Source organism: Lepidochelys kempii, chromosome 1, assembly GCF_965140265.1.
Source record: "Lepidochelys kempii isolate rLepKem1 chromosome 1, rLepKem1.hap2, whole genome shotgun sequence".
Classification (NCBI taxonomy): Eukaryota; Metazoa; Chordata; order Testudines; family Cheloniidae; genus Lepidochelys; species Lepidochelys kempii.
In genome coordinates this window covers 248,897,807-248,919,916 of record NC_133256.1, presented here as the reverse complement: position 1 = coordinate 248,919,916, position 22,110 = coordinate 248,897,807, and the positions used below count along the sequence as shown (strand labels likewise).

The 22,110-nt window shown below is 46.3% G+C and overlaps 1 protein-coding gene across 7 annotated transcripts in view; it reads left to right on the top strand.

The window, feature by feature from the left end:
* The window catches only part of HIPK2 (homeodomain interacting protein kinase 2), a 181,730-nt gene that overhangs the window by 112,468 nt on the left and 47,152 nt on the right, over nucleotides 1–22,110 (top strand). For all 7 annotated transcript variants that reach the window (XM_073322961.1, XM_073322967.1, XM_073322985.1 and 4 more), the window contains one exon: nucleotides 21,763–21,886. In XM_073322961.1, the coding sequence (XP_073179062.1) occupies nucleotides 21,763–21,886 (124 nt within the window). The remainder of the gene's footprint in view (nucleotides 1–21,762; nucleotides 21,887–22,110) is intronic.

The window sequence follows — 22,110 nt, the reverse complement described above, 5'->3', positions numbered from 1 at the left end:
CAAAGCAATACAATAATGCCCTAGTATACTTTAGGCATGCAGTCACACCTGCTACGACTGGGGAGTTTGGGAGGAGAGGCAGAAGATATTTGGATTACAGAATCCTAGCGATTAGAACTGGGTAAAAGCTGTATTTATTCCCATGCCAGTGCAGGACTGTTCCCTGCTCTACACTCTCTAGTGCTTTATTTGGACTAGTTCTAAATTTTTTCCAGGGATGGGGTTCTAGGGCTTTGTGTGGGAGGTTGCTCCACAATCCAGAGGATCAAGACAGTTTTCCTGATGTTCAGTCTATTTTTTTTTCTCTTTTCTTAACTTTACACTATTAGTCTTGATAACAACCATGCCAGACAGTTCCAAACTCTCCATGGGGTTTACACCCTTTAAGTATTTGTAGGCAGTTCCGTCTCCCATCATTTATGCAAAGGCTCAGATATTTAGATATTTGAATCTTCCTTTATAAGTCAGTCCTTCCAGGCCATTAATCATTTCTGTTTGCTGTGTTCTGAATTCCCTCCAATTGCTCTTCATCGTTCTGGAATGGAGCAGTGCTTTAAATTAAGTGTGTGATTTCAGGGATTGCACACATCTGAAGCTTCCTAGGCAAAGAAAGGAAAATGGGGACGGGAGAATGGGCACAGAATGGTAGCGGGAACAAACATAATTTAAAGAGGAGAGCGAATATATATAGGAAAGGTCAGTTGTGCATAGTGTAATCTCTCTCTCTCTCTCAAATCCAAAGGATGGAAGGTTGTCTATAAAGAGAGAATGCAGTACTTGGAAAAGGTTGTTTCATTTTCTTTTGTGTTTCTGGTTCAGTTATACTTTTCATAATGATTTTCCACAAGCATCGCCTTTTTATGGCTTAACATTTGGCAGTGTATAAGTAATATGCCACTCACTGTGCTTTCTATGTTAAACTTCTATAGGCATTGGTTTGAGAAGAGGAATAACTGTTGTTTGAAAGCAGGGTAATCCCGTTTGAGGCCAAAGAGGCTGTCTGATTAGCCTATGTACATTGGAAGATTTATGTACTATTGTAAGATTCCCCTTTTTCTGTTCCCTTAGATGCAAATTTGTGGCATTTTGTATTCCTGCATATTGTATGTGGTCAAGGGGTTCACTCCACTCAACCACTGGGACACCTCCTTGCCTCTTTTCTAAGGATTACCTCACAACTGGTTTGATGCCTCCGCTTGTGGTTTCTCAGCCCCTTGTCCTAATCTCTCACTGTGCAGCCTCTCATGCCCCATGAGCTGCACGGCTTCTTTGGGGCTTGGCCCTCTGGCCAGCTCCCTATAGTTTCCATGCCACTTTTGGGGTATCAAACAAACTGCCTCAAACAGTTTTCAAAGTCCACTGCCCTGTACATGCCACTCTCCCAGTGGCTGGTAGGGGAACCCAGGCCTGCCCTCTACACTAGGAGCCGGTCTAGGGACCGTACAATCAGCATCTAAGGTCCATGCTGTCTCACCCTTGCTGCTGTTTTCCCTAGACTTCTTCCTACTCCTTTCTCTCAAACCTGTGAGTGATTGCTGACTCTGTCCCCCAAGCAGTCCCTTTCTGCATGCCTTTCCCTGACATAAGAACGTAGGAACGGCCATACTAGGTCATACCAATGGTCCATCTAGCCCAGTATCCTGCTTTCCGACAGCAGCCAAAGCCAGGTGCTTCAAAGGGAATGAACAGAACAGGCCGTCATCGAGTGATCCATCCCGTCATCCACTCCCAGTTTCTGGCAAACAGAGGCTAGGGACACACACAGCATGAGGTTGCATTCCTAACCATCTTGACTGACTTCATACAAGCCCCTCCTCTTCCTGCCCAGCTGGGCTTCAGGTTCAGTTAGGGCTGTATATCCAGCCTACACCTCACCAGGTGCAGCACAACCAATCAAGTAGCTCCTTCTGAGCCATTTTAGCCCCTTTGGGGGTGGTGTGGGCTGAGCACCACATCATAGTGATCATGTAATGAAAGGTGCTGTTGTAACACATGGGAGGAAAGGGGGCAGAGCTAAGGTTACATTTGGAATCTTAATTCTGAATTTCTTGACTTTTTTGTGCAATTAAAATTTTTAAATTTAACTTTGCATTAATGTAGAGTTTGCTACATAAATATATGTATTAAAATTAGAACATACTAATGATCCTACATTTAACGCTGTTGGAGAATTAATTGAATGCTTTTTTTTCCCTCTGATGGGATAGAAAAAGGGGCAGGTTAGGAAAATAGTTTCAAGGTGGTAGAGTGCATACCCAGTGTTTCTGTGCATCAGTTTATTTGAAAGATAGAGGAGCTTGAAGTATGTTTGTGTCACTGCTGCACAAGGAAGTTTTTTCTTATTTTAGACACAAATTTACCTCTGCCCCACTGCAGCAGGGGTGGGAAATTTTTTGGCCCGAGGGTCACATCAGCATTGCGAAACTGTATGGAGGGCTGGGTAGGGAAGGCCGTGCCTCCCCAAACAGCCTGGCCTCTGCCCCCTCCCACTTCCCACCCTCTGACTGTCCCCCTCAGAACTCCCAACCCATCCAATCCCCCCCTGCTCCTTGTCCTGGGACCTCAACCCCTATCCAACCCCCCCTGCTCCCTGTCCCGACTCCTATCCACACCCCCGCCCCCTGACAGGCCCCTTGGGACCCCACCTCCTATCCAACCCCCCCCGTCCCCTGACTGCCCCCAGGACCCCCTGCCCCTTATCCAACCCTGGCTCCCCCTCCTCCCCCCGCCGTTAATATGCTGCTCAGAGCAGCAGGAGCTCGCAGCCCCGCCGCCCAGCCAGAGCCAGCCATGCCGCCAACGCTGCCCGGCAGGAGCGGCTGGCCAAAGTGCTGGCGGTGCGGTGTGCTGAGGCTGCAGGGGAGCGGGGGCAGCAGGGGAGGGGTCGGGGGCTAGCCTCCCTGGCCAGGAGCTCAGGGGCCAGGCAGGACAGTCCCACGGGCCGTAGTTTGCCCACTTCTGCACCATAGGGAATGTTGGATCCAGAAATACTGCATCATAGAGATAAAAATAAAGTATAGATTCTTAAAATAGGTTATTGTGAACCTTTCCAAAGCAACGGGAAAAATCCTAGGCTTCTTATATCAGAAACACTGAACCATACTTCGAAACAGAAATGTACTGAGTCCCCTCCAACATCACTGTCATTGAATTATGCCTTGAGTTTTACTTGTCTATCTCCATATAACATTATGTTGCACAGGCCTGAGAACATAATTTAGCCTGAATAAAGTTTATTCCTAGTTGAGAATGTGTGAGAAGAAATGAGCCCATCTTGAGTTCAGAGCCCATCTTGAGTTTGCAGTACTGGCCCTGAGAAAAATCATCTTTTTCTTTGTAATCTGATTAAATCTGTTCTGGTATCAGTGAGGGACATGGTGCCATTTTCAGGTGGGCGCTGTTCAGACTCAAAGTGTACTTTCAGAGGCTGCTGTATATTCAGCAGCGGTCACAGTGATTTCATCTGGATGAAAATCTGTAGATAACTCTCGAACTTCCAGAAAGGAATTGTCTTTCCCTCTCACATCTTGATTTGCCCTTTTACATTGCATTACAAACATCAAACTCTGTTCTTATGCCATCTGTATCCCATATATTCCCACACTGGCCTTTCTGAGTGTTTTGAACCTCCAGTACTGCATGCTAGAGGGGGGAAAAAAAATCAGACCCCTTTCCACATGTCCCTCTGGAATTAGCAGGAGTTGTGTTGTTTAATCCTTCAGCCACTGGGCCATGTTGCGGGGCAGTAGCAGCAAGTGTAAACAAAATGCATAATTAATAAAGAAGTGGTGGGTTGTATTCAATTCTTGGCAGGGGGTAGGATGTTGGGGAGAGGAGGGTGGAATGAGACTGCGAGGTAATTACAGATTTGAAAAATGAATTTGGAACTCACAGTAACCTTTCTAGGTTAGCCGTCTCTGTGATCGATGGCCTGCATTGTTTTCTCTCTGACCTTTTCATGAACTTCCCCTTAGACTGAGAGGGGAAATATAGTTATTCCCTTCCCAGTATTGTTTGTGAGTAATGCGCTCAGGTACAGCCTTATTTTTGTGCTCTGAACACTGCTGTTTGTGGGTAGCAAATCATATTGCAGGGAAATAGAAATTATGCCTTTTGAAGAGTCCTTATAGTTGTACTCCGCCCCATGCAAGGAAAGAGTTTATGGTACTAGATTGTTTGCCCATTCAGGTAATGATAGCCAACTCTGCTGAAAATGATAGTGACCGGGCGGGGTTGCTGTTAAACGAAATGGAACAATCTGTAGAACTGAAGTAGACACAGGCAGGGGGGGATTTGAACAGAAATGGAGTCGGGCGTTATACAGTGAGAAAGGTGATGACACCTAAACTGTGCACTAAGATTAGTGGTTCAGGACAGTGACGTTGCCTAGGCTAAGGTGCAGAGGTGACTAACGTATGTGCCGAAGATTTACGTCCTGGGCCTAGAAAAAGATACTGTCACGGGGAAATGATGCTCCAGTAGTTTTACCTGCTGCTTGAACTTGCCACCACTTGATCTTCCCAGTCTAGAGGGTGTCACTTTCTCTGTCTAACCGATTTGAACCACAGCCCCCAAGCAATCCGCCTGGTGAGGGTCACCATGATGTTTTTAATCTCTGAACGCTTTGTAACCACATGGACGCTTCAAACCAGCATCCATAAGTTAAAAACAATGAGTTCGGTTCAGGCACATTAGAGTGAGGAGTTTGTGACTGCCAAGCAAAGCTTCCAACGTGCCAAAATTCTCCAAATACGCAGTGGGTTTGGAAGAAGGGTGTGCAGATACTTGTCTGGCGTGCAATCATAGTAATTGCATGACCCAAATGCACACACAAGTGGGTCTCTATCTTATAGAAAGGATGGGCCTTTGTTTCCATGTCTTGGAAAGTTCCTTTGATTGTAGCATTTGTATCCCTGAAGTAACTATGGAATTCCCATCAGCCAAAAGAATTTCTGTTAAAAGGGGAATTTCTTCACCATTTACAAGGACTGCATTGGCTATTTGAAAAACAGTCAAATTTTAAAAACAACATCCTTATTGCAGCAAGAGCCAAATGTAAGCGGGGTAATAGTCCTGCTATTGTGGGGAACTTTCCTGGCTTCTGTACTACCCCGGTGAAGTGGGCTAGCGAAAGGATCTGAGTCCTCACTCCCACTTCCTTTACCTAGTGGCCTCCCTGCCCTTCAGGACTCCCCTTCCACTCTCCTGTCTGGCAGAGTCCTCGTAACCCCAACAAGGCTGGGCCCAGAATTCCTGGGGGGCTCGACTCCCAACCCTGCTGCAGTCACCTAGGACGGGGCTAGGGTCTCCCCACTCCGGGGTACTCTCTCTGCACTGGGCACTTCTCTGACCCACTGACCATTACATACAAGTTAAAGCAAATGCAAGTTATTTAATCAACAATTAATTTTAAAAAGAATAAGGAAAAATGGGAAAGGTGAAAGGAAACACATCAACCCGCTCTGTGGCGGGGAACATCACAAACAGTGTCTCTGAAATGTCCGGGCAGTTCACAGTCTCCTCCTTGTAAGTCCCCGGCCGCCTTCTCCGGCCCTGGCTGTGCTGCAGGGATGCTATGGGTTGGACACTTGCTCTGGTGGTGGCCACACGCTCTCAGGCTCTAAGTGGTAGGACCCTTCTTCCCAGTGTCGCCCCCGCCGCGTCGGGGTTACGATCCAAGCCTGGCCTGCAGAGCCTCTTGGCTGAGGTGTCTCCCTGTGCTGGGCCCGCTGCCAGGGTCCCCCTCACTCTTCCCACCAAGCTCACCGCACCCAGCCCCGGACTGCTCCAGCCCCAGCTGCACCACTCTGTCTCTGCACTGCTGCTGCTGCTCTGCCTCCAGCTCCCTGGGCTGCTTCTCTGGCCCCTCTGGCTCGGGTTGCTGCAGCTCTGCTCCCAAGACAGGTCTGCTCTGCAGGCTGCTTCTGTGACTCTGCTCCCAGCACTGACCTGCTTCCTGGGCTGCTTTTCTGGCCCCTCTGGCTCTGGTTGCTGCAGCTCTCCTCCCAGGACAAGTCTGCTCTCTCTGGGCTGTGCCTCTGACTTTGGGGCTGCAGCTCTGCTCCCAGGACAGGGTCTGCTCCCTCTGGATCTGGCACAGCTCTGCTCCCCAGCTCAGCTTGGGCCCCTGCTTTCTTAGCTCGGCCCCACTCTGTCTGACCCAGGCAAATCCAGCTCACATGGAGGATGGGACCTCCCTGGACTCCTGTCTCTCTGATTAGCCTGCCCACCCTGTCATTCAGGCTGACCTCGAGCATTGGTCTCTCCCCATTGTTCCTGGGGACTGTCAGTCTCAGGGTCCTGATTCCCCATCCACCCTTCCCCCTTTTTAGTACTGGGAGCTACCAACTAAAACACCCCCACTGAATGTTAGTAAGGGGGCAACAGTCCCCTTACACAAAGACCGATTAGAAGTTAAAGTCAGATGGGAATCTTTCCAAACTTTACCATTGGCTGGTTAAGAAAAAGAAAAGTTTAACTTGTGTGAAAAAAACTACCAAGTTTAATCTCTCCAGTGATTCTGAATCATAGTCACCTAAGATTTTAATATGCAGAAAATGTTTATATTTTTTACATCATCAAAGTAAGTTCAAAAATTTGTTTTGGCAAGAAAAAAGGAACCTGGAAAAGGAGACACTTGAAGAGTCCCAGAAACTAATATATGACTATGTGTTGACATGTTATGAAGGTGTTGGTAGCAACTCCATAGTTAAGATTGTGTTAAAATTTGCACTTAAAGCAGACTTAAATCCCTCTGTTTCACACTTGAATGATTGAATTTAGCCTACAGATTTGGCACAGTATCTTTTTGGAGGACAACTGAATTTTCTGTGTAATTATTGTGCTTAAAATATTACCTAACTTTTTCAGAGAAAACATTTAAGAATGCTTTCTTTTTGAAATTTTGTCCTGTTTCTCTCACATTTCTTTGGGTTTGAAAAGAAGCCACAGGCTCTACAAACTATATGCACACAAACTGGTTTTGAACTGACAAAGGTTGTTCTCGAACTTTAGAAATGAAATACATTCCCCTTTTTCCTCACAACCAACTTTGCCCCCAAGCCAGTAGAACTGCTCTGATCCTTCTGCTCTGTCCGTTCTTAACAACAACAAAAGTGAGAATTTTCAAAAACGTTCTTTTCCATGCTTATCAATATTTTCTGACAAAGTGTAGAGCAAATGGGGGGGGGGGGAGTTCATGAAGAATGTTGCTCTGATTGATAATGTTCTACTTGCACTATCTCTGACTTCCCAACTGTGCTCTGTGCACACTGGGGAGTGAGGGAGGCAGGCTGGGCATTGGAAGACATAGGGACGGGCTCTGGGGGAGACGGTAAGCGGATGAGCAGTGATGTGGAAGGGGGCCAAGCAGAGTGAACAGGGACATGAGGAGTAAAGCCGGGATTTAGGGAGATGGGGTGGGGGAGAGAAGGGGGAGGCCTTTGGTGCAGGAGACCTGATGGAGGATGGGCAGTAGTTATGCATAGGGTCTGCAGTGGAAAGAGGGAGCCCCGCGTCTCTGCATTTGAGGCTTTGGCTGTTCGAGGGTTCCCCCAGAACCTCACCTCTCCAGTGTCATTGGTGCTGTTAGGCACTGTGTGCAGAAAAGATGGTAGATAATAGTTTTCCATACTTCATTGCAAATTCCAAACACTGGATTCTAAACTGAAGCATATTGGAAGCAGGTTTGTGTGCTGTCTTATTCTGGGCAGCTGTATGCTATCAGCAGCCTGAGATTCCAGAGGGGACCCTTGATCTCTTCTGGAGATTTGCCTACCCCTCATTTTATTATTTGTGTTAATTACTGACTGTGGAATGTTAGTTGTCTACATAAGACCTATTTGGGACTATTCAGTGGGACATAAAGTCACTAGTTCCAGCGTATTTGTAGGACCCAGGCTTTAGATTGTAAGCTCATTGGGGCAGGGACTGCATCTGCTATGTCATGTAAAGTCTGACTACATAGTCAGTGCTTAGCAAATAATAATACTTGGTACAGGTAGATTCCATTTACCCAAGTGAGTGGGATTTTATAATTAGATGGTAAGCTCTTGCCTACAGGGACTTTTTCTTATGTATTTCTACAGTACGTAGCACAATAGATGGGGGGTGGCAGGTGCTACTGCAATACAAATAAACAATAATAATGAAATAAAGAGGTGATTCATAATTAATGTGTTCATTTAATTCTGTAAAGGAGAATAATTTTTCTCAGCACTCTGCCCAGCAATTTGTACTGAGAGCTTTTGTCTGTTTGCTATTCTGCTTTGTGGTATAATTTCATCCTAGTTGGGCATGATTGAAATTCAGGATATTTAGGTGTTTATTAATGCTATTATTAAAATTTAAAGTTTAAAAAAAAATCCTGTTGGCTAGGTCTTAGTGTTTGTAGACCATCATAAATGGGTCTAGTGTGGAGATCATACCCCGCCTTCTTTGTGTTTGTTGAAGTTTACTCTCCCCACCCCCCAGGTGCCCAGCAGTTGCCACTCTCCGGCCACCCAGCTCTGAAGGCGGAGCGGAAAGCAGCAGCTGCTGGCCGAGCACCCAGCTCTGAAGGGAGCGCCGTTGCCAGCAGCAGCACAGAAGTAAGGTGGCGTGGCGTGGCATGGCATGGTATCGCCACCCTTACTTTTGTGCTGCTGCTGGCAACGGCGCTCCCTTCAGAGCTGGGTGCCCGGCCGGCAGTTCTCGCTCTCCAGCCACCCAACTCTAAATGTGCACAGTAAGGTTTTTCCCCTCCTAAAGCTTCTCACACCCCCCTCCCCTCCCCTCCCAGAATACATCCTGCGTGTCCCCCAGTTTGAGAACCTCTGGGGTAGAGGACTGGAAGTCAGGAAAGCTGGATGCTGTTCTTGGCTTTGCCACTGACCTGCTGTGTGATCTTTGGCAAATCCCTTCACCTTTCTGTGACTTTGTTTCACCTTGCACCATATTTCTATTTAGAAAGTAAACCCTTTGGGACAGAGGCTGTCCCCCCCCCCCCAATCTATGTTGGTTCAGTACCTGGCACAATGGGGCCGTAATCTTAGTTGGGGCCTGGGTGTGTCTCACTAATATAAATAACATTAATATTAAATATGCATAGCTTTCAACAGACGAATACATAATGGCAATGTCCCTGCTCTGAAGAGCTTGTAGTATAAGAATTTTACTTTTTTTTTTAACTTTCAAAAAACAAGCACACATAGATAAATGGAAAAAATTAGAAAAACCTGAAATAATTTGACATTTTTAGGTCCACACCCTGCCAACTGGCTTTGCTTGAGCACGAGGGGGCGGGAGTCTGCCTGTGTTGGGTGAGTCACAGGATCGTGGCCTGAGTCAACTTTTTATAAATGTTTCCAAGGTAGAAAGCCTCTGGATTCTCTTTCTATTGGCGATCACCTTGATAGTCAGTGTAATCCCAGGTTGCCCAGATCATAAAACCACCACAGCCTGGTGTGTCTGGCAGTGTCTGCTCAGGGTGGGAACAGCACTGAGAGCTACAAGTCCGAACTGAGAAGGTTTGTTGGGCTGATCACTGCAGGGGCCCAGGACTGGAATAACAAGGGGCTGGGGCTAGCTGCCTTCTCAGAGCTGGGAATGGAAGATAGGGAGGGTGTAAGCAACAAGATGTCAGCTCCAGTGACTGAATCTGTTTTTTTTTTTTAAATTAAATTTCCTGTCTGAAGAAAAGAAAAGTCTTAAATATTTAACAGTGAAAACAATAGATGAAAAAGGGGGCGGGGCAGTTAGAGTCAAAGCTTGGCACTGGTGGGTGTTTGGCTCTGAGAGAAGCGAGAGCGGCTCAGATTTGCATAAATTGCATAGTGCGGTCAGAAAGTGGAATCAGAATTGTGCTTTCATTGCAGTGGCATGAATGGAAGCACATAATTGACATTCTTCCCCTTCTGATCATATGTCTCCTCAAGGGGAGCTCACCACCCAGTACATTGTGGCTCATCCATTCAGGGCCGGGCTTGGACAGGGCTTTTGTTTTCAAATTATTATTTTTCTATTATGTGATTTCTTCTATCACCTGGGAAAAACCCTGGCATGGCCTGTTCCCCTACTCTGTGCCCCCACCCTTTGTGTCACACAACAAGAGATCGCATTGTATTGAGTAGAGCTGCTGTTTCACATCTTTCTACATTTCTGGATCATCATGCAGCTGAACATGCATTACGGGTAACAGCAGAGGTGCTTTCCATTGTGTGTCTCCTCATGATCAACTGGATGAGGTTTTCCTGAGAGATGCACAGGGAAACTCCCAGCTGAGAAAAACTTAGCACAGTTCCTAGCTCAGCCAAGGTACAGGTTTCTTTTGGCTCACCTGACAGAATTACTTCCTGTGCATCACAAGGTTCACAGTTCAAGTGTGAGGAGGACATGCCCATTGACTCCAATTCACGAAGCATTTAACATTTAACCATGTACTTAAATCCTAATGGGGCGTAAGTACTTGCTTATAGTTAAGCATGTGCTGAAGTGCTTTGTTGAATCGGGGCCACAGCCGGTCCAGATAGGAATACACCTCTACCCCGATATAACACGGATTCGGATATAACGCGGTAAAGCAGTGCTCCCGGGGGGCAGGGCTGCGCACTCCAGTGGATCAAAGCAAGTTCAATATAAGGCAGTTTCACCTATAACGCGGTAAGATTTTTTGGCTCCTGAGGGCAGCGTTATATCGGGGTAGAGGTGTATTACTAAGGACTGGTCTACACTACAAATTTACATCGGTGCAGCTGTACCACTGTAGTGCATCAGGTGAGGAAGTAACCAGAGCTGGTGGGCATGGGACAGAGCCAAAGCTTGTGTCGAAGGGGGAACAGAGCAGAGGCCGGGACTGGGAGCCAGAGAGACTGCATGCACTGGGTCACAGAGCCACTCAATGGCCCAAACACCTGTCTACACTCATACGGGGGTGGGGCTCCATCCCACGCCACCCAAGTCTGGGTGCCTGTCTGCCAATGGGGAAGCAGTAACTACAGTTGGGTGGTGCAATGGCAGAGCACCTTCCCTGCTGGCAGGGAGGGGTGGCTGGGCCAAATTTGAGTGGCATTGCAACCTGGTGCACAGGGTCCTGCTGCTGCTAGTCTCTGCCTCTGCTCTGCTCCCCCATAGACACAGGCTTCGCAGAGCCCAGGACTGCAGGCAGGAGCTCACGCGCCAGGTCACAATGCCAGTGAAATTTGGTCCAGCTGCCCCTCCATCATGCCAATAGGGAAGGGACTCTGCTGTTACACCACCCAGCCCTGGTTACTGCCTCTCCATTGGCAGAGATGTGCCACAACCCGCCCATGGTTGGCCACAGTCAGATATGCAGTAACATATAATATGTAACATAAATAATTTGCTGTGATATCAAACCTTTGGTCATTGCTTGTCCACCATAAGCTGGGGTCCACCCGAATTTCTACTTCTAGCTATGCCGCAGGCCGCCAGGCAACAGACATTACAGCTTGCATCCTTTCAGGTCTGGATCTCAGATTTTCCTCCATCCTGCCTTTTCAGCCCCATGGGCCCTGTTACCAACCACAATGCTTTCTCCCCATGTCCAGCCACTGGAATTGCATCAGAACCCTTTGCTGTTCCCGATCCCCTCAGACACCTAGAGTGCAACTGAACTATGCCTTGCCGTGTGGGACAGGCAAGGGGGAATCTGTGGCCACCAATGCATGAGCCCTGTCGTTCATGGTATTTACAGAGGCTCCCTTAACTCCGTGGCCCCCAGAAGATCAGGACAATGATGATGATTTTCATATTCACAGGAGTCGCTTCGAACTTCCAGAGTCTTGGTCTTCCCATAAAACACACACACACACACTGTAACTTGCTGGCGAGATCTCTCATTTCTAAGGCACAGGGAAAAATCAGAGTGATGTTTATGAAGTATAAACCAGGTGAATTTTGATTTCCCCTCTGGCTCTAGAGGAGGGGAGCAGCTGGTGGAGAGTGGATGAAAAATGCTTTATCTGTTGTATTTTGGTGACCAGGAGTTGAGTGATTGGTTTAATAATTGATAGAGCAATTTAGTAGTGGTCCGTAATCCTGAAAGAAGCCCTTGCTCCCCGCCCCCCCCCCCCCCCCCCCCGAGACTGACAGGCTGCTCTCAGTGGCTTTGCCTGCAAAATTTCAGTCCTTGGTTTCAGTAAACAACATGGTTGGGGGGGGGGCGGGGGGCGAAAGCAACTGTTCTGAACCTTTTGTCTTGTTTCTGTGAACAGCTGTGCTGTTTTCTCCAGCTCAAAGCTTCCACTGTTTGTTTGCGTGCTCTTTCTCTGTCTCTTGTTCAAAGTGAGCAGGAGGTTTCCTTTCGGGCCCTCTCTCCATTAAAGGCAATTCCCTGGTGTACATATGGATGTAGGTATACCCCTGCAAAACCCCTAATAGAGATGTCAGGACTTACACCCTTGCAGCTTGCTTGGCTAAATTACAGGGTTAACCAGGGCCAATTTCCTTAATGTAAAGAGACTCTCTTTTAACTCTGGTTCAGCTGTTTTCAGGCCGTGAGGATCCCAGTTTAGGTCATATTTTTAGTCAGCCCCTGACTTGTGTGTCCGCTTGTGGTGCCTGTAAGTGACTGCACCTGCAAAAGTGGATGTGCCCAATCTGCACTTGCACAGCCCACTGCTTTAGTAGCACATCCATGGTTCCACTTTTGTACATATTTTTTCTGCATGCATAGGATGGTGTACACCCTCTTTACGTGTTTATAATATATAATAATATTTCCTAGCCCTGTGTGTTTAAGAGGATGCACACATGGTGGTTGCGGGGGGAGCGGGGAAGTTAGAAAAGAGACTTGGAGGGAGAAGAGGGACAGTTTGGAGGCACCGAAGATATAGAGGAGGAGGCAGAGAAGACAAATACAGGAAAAGAGAGAGAGAAAGCGAGATAAGGAGCTAGAAGGAGAAAGATAAGGTAACAAAGAAACAGTCACTGAGGACCAACAGGAAAAGAGTTGTCATGCTCTTTTATAAGGAAAGGAAAAAAATGTGGAGTGAAGCCAAGTAGGGAAAATGAGTACAAATAAAGGCCTAATAAAGACACAATAGTAAGTTACACTTTTCCACATGTATTATATAGATATTGGATTGACAATATGTCACAAGTAAGCACAGTATGCAATAGGCAATACTTGACTCTTCTATTCCGTTTAATTGCAGAGGGCCGATGTCCAATAAACTATGTAGCTGATAGAATTGGTGGCATCCCTATGTTGTGTCCTTCCCTGCCACTTCACTGTCCCCTGGCCTGACTGAAATCTGTCTAGTGCTGACTATTGATCATTTTAAAAATGCAACAGTTTTCTGGCCTAGTAGCCTAGTGCTTGTGGTAGTGCTCTGTTTTGCTGTGTGAGAGACTCCGGTCCATGGCAGATCTCTTGTGACCGGAGCTAGGCAACTACAGGGATAGGGTGCTAAGTAGAGCTGGGCACCAATACCAGTTTTTGGTGAAAAATGCTGATTCAGTGGCACCAAATTTGCGTCGGTTTTGTCAGATTGTTTCAAAACAAAACAAATCTTAAAAAAAAATCCCTGAAAAAATCAAAATGTTTTGTTTTGATGTTTCCAACATGAAACGTTTTAATTTTGAATTAAAAATGGCTTTCAATTTTAGTAAAAAAGCCCAAACCAAACCAAAAAGAAAAAACATGTCAGAGATGTTAAATGCTCAACATTGAGATGAAATGTTTTTTATATGTTAATTACGAATTGAAAAAAATCTGTTATTCACCTAGTTAGTGTCAAGCCCTGTTAGGTCATAAGGAATTTCTGCTATTTTATAGGGATTCCTCTGGCTGAGTAAGGAGCTGCTTAAACAGACTCTGAAGCCAGCCCCTCCAGAGCTCACTTCAGTGAGTCTATATCATGAGAGGGGGCATTCCCCCGGTTAAATGTTTATTCCTCAGACTCTGCAGCTTCCACTCTGAACTACAGTTCACCTTGCTATGACCTGCAAAATCTTACAGTGGAAACTTGGACAAAGAAACAGAGTTATCTGGCTAGTAAAGAATCAAAACAATTGCCAACTCACCAAAGAGAATGTCGACTGCCTTTGATGTGCAGGCTGTGAATAGCTGCTATGCTTCATAGTTTGTCTTTTCTAGAGGCCACTGAAAGATATGAGATGCACAGCCCTGGATACCGAAGTACTTTATTCATCCACAGAATGGGAAACATCAGTGAAAGTTCTCCCTTGCTTCCCACAACCTTCTTCTAAAATGACCCCCATTGGGGATGAGAGGGTAGCATAGTCTGGTGAGGATGCCAGTCAGTGTCAAGGATGCGGTGATGGTTCTGTGTGATGTGGGTAGTTGTACGCTAGAAATTGGACTGAGACAACCAACTTCGTGTTCATGTCGGCCACCAAGAGTGGTAAATAATGTCTGCCAGGTTTGGCAAGTGTGGAGTGAGCTGTGTGATGGGTTGTTAGTAAGTTCCACCTTCAGTTCTATCTATTGGCTTGGTATTTTTGCATGTTATCATGCCAATGTATTATGACCCCCACCCCCTCCTGTCCAGGATCTGGTATAAAGGTGTATGGGACCTAAACAGCGCCCACATTTCAAAGGGGGCATCCCAGGAAGACAAGAGTGACTCTCTGAGTCTTCCTGATGCGTCTCTTCCCCCCGCACCCAGGTCAGTTTCCCTTTTGGGGTAACAAAGCAGCAAATATATCAGCATGTTCCTCTGTACACAGGCTTCCCTGGAAGGACCCTCACTGGGATCCCCCACTCTGAGGAGCCAGCTGCCCTGCCCAGCCCTGCATTAGGGATCTATTTGCTGAGACTTGCAACATGGGCTCCATCTGTCCCCTTCCCACCCCCACCCCCAGTTGGGCTCTGCCTGGTGTCAATCTGAAGAGCACCATAGGGTGCAGGAGGAGCTGCCCCAGACCAGAGGGGATATTCCTGACATGAAGAGGGAGGGACATACCATACGTGGGTGGAACAATGTCGGGGATAATACAGGTGGGCTGGAGTCTGGACACAGGTTGGGGATGGAGGTCAGGACATGGGAGACAGATCAGGTAGGGTCCAGGATGCAGTGGGGGACAAATAGGATGGCAGGAACAAGGACATGCAGGGCAGGTGGTTGGGGAGAGGCTAGAAAAACAGGGAACAGATTACAGGGCACATGGGCTGGGGGGATGGGATACAGGGGCAGGTGGGGCAGGACACTAGAGAAGGGGGCTGATGGCATGGGGGGCAAGACCTTGCTGGGTAGGAGGACTGGAGATGGGGGAGGCCCTGAGGAGCCGATGGGCAGATGTGGGGGCAGGACCCTGGGTGGGAGATAGGCTAGGACAGAGAGGGGTGATGGTGGAGTGGAGGGTTTAGGACACAGTGGAAAATGGAGGGCAGGTGGGTCGCGATAGGACACAGGGGGCAGGGCAGGACCCCAGGGACAGCTGAGATGGGAGGGGACATGGGGAGATGGGGGCAGAGGTGGCCACTGCATGTCCTAGTCCCTGCCATCCCATTTGTCCCCCCTGGTTCCCACCTGTCCTGGGAAGCCATTTGTGCTGGAGCTAGTCCAGGGAGAGACCACCAGGGGCCACGCAGGGCTGTGGGCCCTCCCAGGCTGGGCTTGATCTGTGCAGAGGCCTCTATGTGTATGTTAAGGATGACATCCCATTGCTGAGAGGACTAAATCAAAGCTTGTTAAGAAACCATTAATACTAGTCAGGGTGCACGTAGTTAGTCCACACTGTGGCAGACTCATGGGGTAGAGCACATCCCAGCTTCCTGCAAATCTGCTGCCCTAGCCAGCTGCCTAGTTTGCCTATGCCTAAAGTGTCTCTGTGCATAATGTGCTTGAAAAGGTACCACACATACACGTAAAGAACCCCAGGGAGTGTGGTCACCTCAGGCCCCTGTTAGCTCCACCACTGATCTGAGGGTGGGCACCCTACGGGGCAGTTTTAAAATTTCAGAAGGAGCCCAACTGTCAAAATCCAACTCTGGGGAAACGAAACTCCTTGGCAGTCGCTTTCGACATCCTGTGATGGGTGGATGAAAAAGCCAGTGAGCGAGACTGGTAATTAATTTTCCTGACAGAAACACCAGACAATGAAATTACCCTGCCGCAGAGCAGGGTCACTGAAGTAAATATTCTGCCAGAGGCAGGCCTAAAAGCGGCATAGGGTCACGTGGCAGGAGAGAGCAAACAAAAGAAGCAGCATTTCTTCATTTGGGGAATTGTGGGCATCACAAGCAGGTTTAGGATGCTGGCATCCCTGTTGGGTGGACAGAGTGAGGGTCAAGTTCTCATGCCAGCGAAAACAGCTGTCTAGCAGATGCAGTTCTGCTGTAGTTCAACTCCAAGAGGAGAGAGGGAATGGAAGGAAGCAACACTGAGTTCCCACTAACATTACAGACACTTTAATCCAGTTCACCTGGTGCAGTAATTAAGTTGGGAAGGGGATGAGAGTGCTAAGAGGTGAAGGCAGGGTTGGCTGTTGTTATCTCAGAGGCTTAAATGCTTTTGGCTGCCTTTGACCTCCTCCAGGTTGGCTGCAGATGGCTTTTACTTTCTATCCCCTAGTCACGCTATTGAGATTTTGTGTCCTTTAAACCTGGTTCATTCCTGTGGGTAGGGAGCAGAGGGAGGTGTCTTGCTGGAAAGAAGTTTGAGGAGGTTTGTGGAAGAGGAGGGCAGGGAGTGTTTTTTCCCACGTAGCTAATGACTAATGCTGGAGCCACAGATTGTACTGCAGCAGGGCTTTAAATACACAGTCGTGCTTTGCCAGGGCAGAGATTATAAACTTGGGACGTTCCTGCACATGCTGGGGTGTCCAGTGAGCTCACCTTGTTACCTCATTAGCTCCTGAATCTCTCCTTTCCTACAGGCCCTCAGCTCTAATGCACTTTTCTGAAGAGTGGGATGTTATTGGCAACAAAAGCTTGAAGCTGGTTTTGGTTTTACTTTTCCAAAATACAAAGTTTGCTTTCTCTCTTTTTCCCAACTCTCCCGTGCCCCCGCCCCCGGCCCCTTAGGTCCTGGGATAGAAAAGTGTGAGTCACCTGGACCAGGTTTTGTGCTTTTAGACAGGGATAGCAGAGAGAGGTGGGAGGGGATTAGGGCTGGCGTCTGTGGAGAGGGGTGTCCGGTGGAGGAGGGGAGAGTAGGGATGGATGTGGGAGGTGCATTTGTATAATCCTGAAAAAGGAGGAGCTCCAGTTAACCTCACTGCAAAGGTGGCTTCAGAAACTCTGCTGGGCCTAGTGTTGGCTGCTTTTGGTGTGCGATTTGCTACCCATTATCTTCTATTTGTCTCTGCTGGGCCTTCCTGTGGCATTGAAGAACTTCCCCTTTTCCTTATAAACTCCTGACTGTGGGAGGAGGTTGAAATACTCCGTCAACAGAGGTTCTAGGTCCTCGTTGCCTTAGGCAGGCTGGGAGATACTTCTCCTCACAACATTTCTCACCACTGGCAAGCCTAGAGCAGCAGTCCCTGCTTAGGAAGTCAGGGAACCACAGTGATGTTGGAGCACAGCATCCTCCATGCACACAGCAGATACCACACAAACCTTACCCTGCTGCACTAGCCTGCACTTTAACTAGGTCCCCCTGCAACACTGGTTCAACACAACCTCACCCAGACTTACTCTGAGCAGGTTGAATTGACTCTGTGCTGAAAATGGCTGGTAGAATGGTAGAGTCATCTGTGCAAGAGCTCCTAATGTTGCTAGACTCTGGTGCAGCTGAAATGGTGTTTTAAGATATGACAAACTTTTCCTTCCTTTGGAATAAAGTTATGCCACTCTTTGAGTATCTGAGCCGAATTTGAATGATCTAAGAATGAAAGTATAAACAAAGGGGTGACTCAAGGTCTCATACTAGAACCGGAATTTATTTCATATATTTATTCACAATCTGGAAAAAGTAGGGAACCATAGGGTGCTAAAATTTGCAGATGCCACAGAATTGTGAAGGTGAGTCAAGATTACCAAAGACAGTGAAGAACTGCTCAGGCACTTAACCTGGGAATAGGCAGAATGGTGGCAGATGAAATTCAGTGTTAACAAATATAAGGTAGCTCACATTGAAAGGAAAAAAATTGAACTACTCCTTGATATTGTTGAGTTATAAATTAATTGTAACCACTCAGGAGAAAGACCTGTGTGGTGGTGTTCAGGCTAAACATCTGCTGAAATGCACAGCATTGGTCCAAAAGCAAACAAAATGGTAGGATCGGGAAGGAATGGGATGTAAAATAATTCTGCAGCTCTTCTAATACCATTATGTAAATTGATGGTACGTCCCCACTTTGAATACTGTATTCACTTCTGATCATCCCATCTCTAAAAAGTTATAGCAAAAATAGAAGGAGTTTAGAATCGGGTACCAAACATGACTGGAGGCATGGAAGGACATTCTCATGACGGAAAACTGAAAAAGATTAGAACTGTTTAGTTTAGAGAGACCCACAAATAAGAGGGAAATGAGAGAGGTATAAAAATAATGAATGGCATAGGAGAAGATGAATCCAGTGCTCCCTTTTAACCTTTTGCCCGTTATAGTAACACGGGGATGTGAAGTGAAAGGCAACAAACTTATCCTATAAAACCAAATACACTTTAACACAACACATAGCCTGTGAAACTCATTGCCACAATTTATCTTTAAGGTCAACGGCTTAGTAAGATTTAAAAAATTATTATGCCCCTATAGATGGATAAGGAGAGTATCCCTTGTTATGTTAAATTAGATAAAAATTCATAAAGCAAACATATGCCCATACTTCAAGACATAAACCAATGTCTGACAGACAGTGGTTTGGAAGAAATTTCTATGGGCAGGTTATTTCTTTACAAGGTTTCTGGCCCCCTCCTCTGAAGTAGTTGATATTGACCGCTGTGCGAGAGAGGCTACTTGACCAGATGGATCAAGACCTGATCCAGTTTGGCAATTCCTATGCTCCCAAAAATAGATATGAATTTTAGTCCTGTAAAATACAGAGGAGGTATCCAATGGCAGATAATCTGGAAGCACATGTGGAAGCTTGTTCTTTGGGGAAACAGAGGACTGCAGTGTCCAGGGCTGTCAATCTAGCTCCTTACAGGAACAGTAAATAAATAAATAAGAATGGTCGAGATGGGGAAGTTGTTGTGGATAGTGGAAGGGTGATACCTGTATTTGGCAGCGGTGGAGATGATTTTTCATGGGTGGGGAGGCTTCTGGATAACATTCTATGTCTTCCCTGATGTGGGGAGTTAGTGGATGGGATTTCAAGTTCAGACAGTGCGAGATTGAACTCTCATTAGTGACCAGGGAGGCTTCATTCATAACATGCAGGCAGACAGGGAGAGGCAGATGGCTTTGAATGCAGGATTTACATAGTAATGAGATTCAGGTCATCCTAGCTGTCTTCTTTCTCTCTCTCTGCATTTTTGTCTGGGTGTCATCCACTGTGGAAGGAATGAAGAAGCGGACAAGGAAGGGAGGGGAATATAGATGAAGATCTGGAAATTAACCCTTTGCCATTCTCCTGACTGGCGCTGTAATACTGGAATAAAAAGTTGGCAGTGACAGGCATACTAATGCAAAGAATGGTGGGTATAAAAGCTTATAGCAATCACAAAAGAAAATAGGAGCGCTGATGCGGGATGATTGTTGTTTTTTTTTTTTTAACTCAGACCTATAGTGTACTCTGTGTGGGGATGGCAGAATCAGCCCAGGCTTAAGGTGCCTTAATTTTCAGATTCTGGGTTGCTGGGTTTGGAGCCAAGTTTTTGTTTTTATTGCTGCAAGTCAGCCCAGTGTTGAAGAGGGTTTTGTGCTGAGATTGGGGTATGGGCTCTCATTGGTGTGTCTTTGCTTGTTTCTTAAATAAAGAAAACCTCCCCCGTTTTGCACAGCTCCTCTCTGACGTTATGTCTCTTCATGAGTAAGCAGTGGTGTTTGCTGGAAAACAATATGTTTTCAATTGCAATTAGCAGGTCTGAATCTCCTGCTGGCATTGGTTGCTATCTCAATGAAAAATGACATGCTTCAGGAGACAGTATGGTGGTTGAAGAAGGGGTTTGGGAGTCAGGACTCCTGGATTCTAATTCTCACTCTAATATGGACTGAGGCAATTGATCAATATTGCCAACACAAGCATTTGAAAACCGTGGGTCAGTCCCCTACCCCCCCATTATGAGATTAGTTTAAAAATCATGAGACTTTAAAAATAATACATTTGGGGAGCTTTATTTTTCTGATGGTGTTTGAGCCTTTAGGGTTCATGTTTTCAAGCTTTTCTCTGCAGGAAAGGAAAGTTGAGAATCTAATATAATCACCTGACTCCAGAAGCTGGGGCTTTAAGGAAAACATCAAGTAGTGTGATACTCAGGATAAAATTGTGAGACTCACAATAAAAATCACAAGAGTTGACAACACTATGTCTGTTCCTCAGTTTCCCCATCTGTAAATGGGGATAATGATATTTATCTACTTCACAGGGGTACTGAGGCATCATAGGGGTGATGAGTTTTCATTGTTTATAAAGGGTTTTGAAGCTCTTGGACTAAAGTTGCTAGGAAAATGAAAGTATTTTTGGGACACTAGTGTTCTGTGGAAGCACAATCTAAGTTTTTAAAATGGTCTCAATTTTAATGCTGGAAGTCTGTGTTTTAAAAACGGGAAGAAAAGCATTTCCCCTGTTGTATGGGTGTTTCTGCTAGTGGTGACCTGAATGGACCAAAGCTTTGCAGATAGTAGAGGGCTTTTGTTCTTAAGCACTTCATTAAGTTAATCATTAAATACATGCATCCAATGAAGTGAGCGGTAGCTCAGGAAAGCTTATGCTCAAATAAATTGGTCAGTCTCTAAGGTGCCACAAGTACTCCTTTTCTTTTTGCGAATACAGACTAACACGGCTGTTACTCTGAAACCGTACAGTATCAAGCAGGCTCAGGTAAGAGACTTCAGTGCCTCCTTTACGTTTCCTAAGCAGAGCTAATGCTAAAATGTACTGCTCAGAAGTCTGCTTTGCTTCAGCTGGCGTCTATTGAAACAAACCAGTCATATTTGGAGAGACAGATAAGGGGACCCTAAATATCCCCCTTCTCCCTTCCCTAGCTGAAAGCAGATGGAAAATGTGGCCTGTGCCTACAACACAACCTTGGGAGCCAGGATTCCTGTGTTCTTTTCCTGGCGTTGCCTATAACTCCATGTAGCCATGGTGGTGTTGTGTTATTTCTCTGTTCTACAGTACATTCATCTGTAAAATAAGAGCAACAATGCTTTTGTACCTTACAGGACTGTTGTAAAGCTTAATTAAATATGAATATTTATAAATCACTTTGAGTTTTATACATGGACTGCCGTATGTAAAAGAGAATCAGCATTATGCCATGACGAGGGCACTGGACCAGGCATTGGGAGACCTGGGTTCTATTCCCAGCTGCAGCACCTTGGGCGAGTCACTTCACCACTGTGCCTCAATGTCCCATCTGTAAAATGGGGATAGTGATACTTATCTCTTTTGTTAAGAAAATTCACATCTATAGATGAAAAGTGAAATATAAGAGCTCAGTATATGGTGTTATAGGAGTGTCCTATAAAGGTGATGTCTATATGTGTGTTAGGAGTTGGTTAACAGATAAGGTGCCAGAAGACAGCACTCTCGAATATATACCATGGTTCCTGGGCTTTATGGGACCAATAAAACTTGTTGTTCACTGCAAATAGCTTCTTGAGGGTTGCTGATTACATGGAATTCTAAACAAATGACAGTGTGTGTTTTACAATGGTTAATGCTTTCTCATCTGTTCTTTTGCAGAGCCCCTGAAATCATCCTTGGTTTACCATTCTGTGAAGCAATTGACATGTGGTCTCTGGGATGTGTTATTGCAGAGCTGTTCTTGGGCTGGCCTTTATACCCAGGAGCTTCAGAGTACGATCAGGTTGGTATGGATGCTGCACTTGCTGTTAACAGAAACACAGAAACTTTCTTCTTTCTTGTGTCAGAAGGGACAGACTGTTAACTTTCTATTCTTTGCTGATGGAAGATATGTGTGTTTGATTTTTAATATCCTAAGACTACTTTTTCATCCACCTGTAGCGTTCTAGGTAACCAATAAGATATTTAGTACTGTGCCTTTAAGAACTGACTGCCTAAGTGAACTGT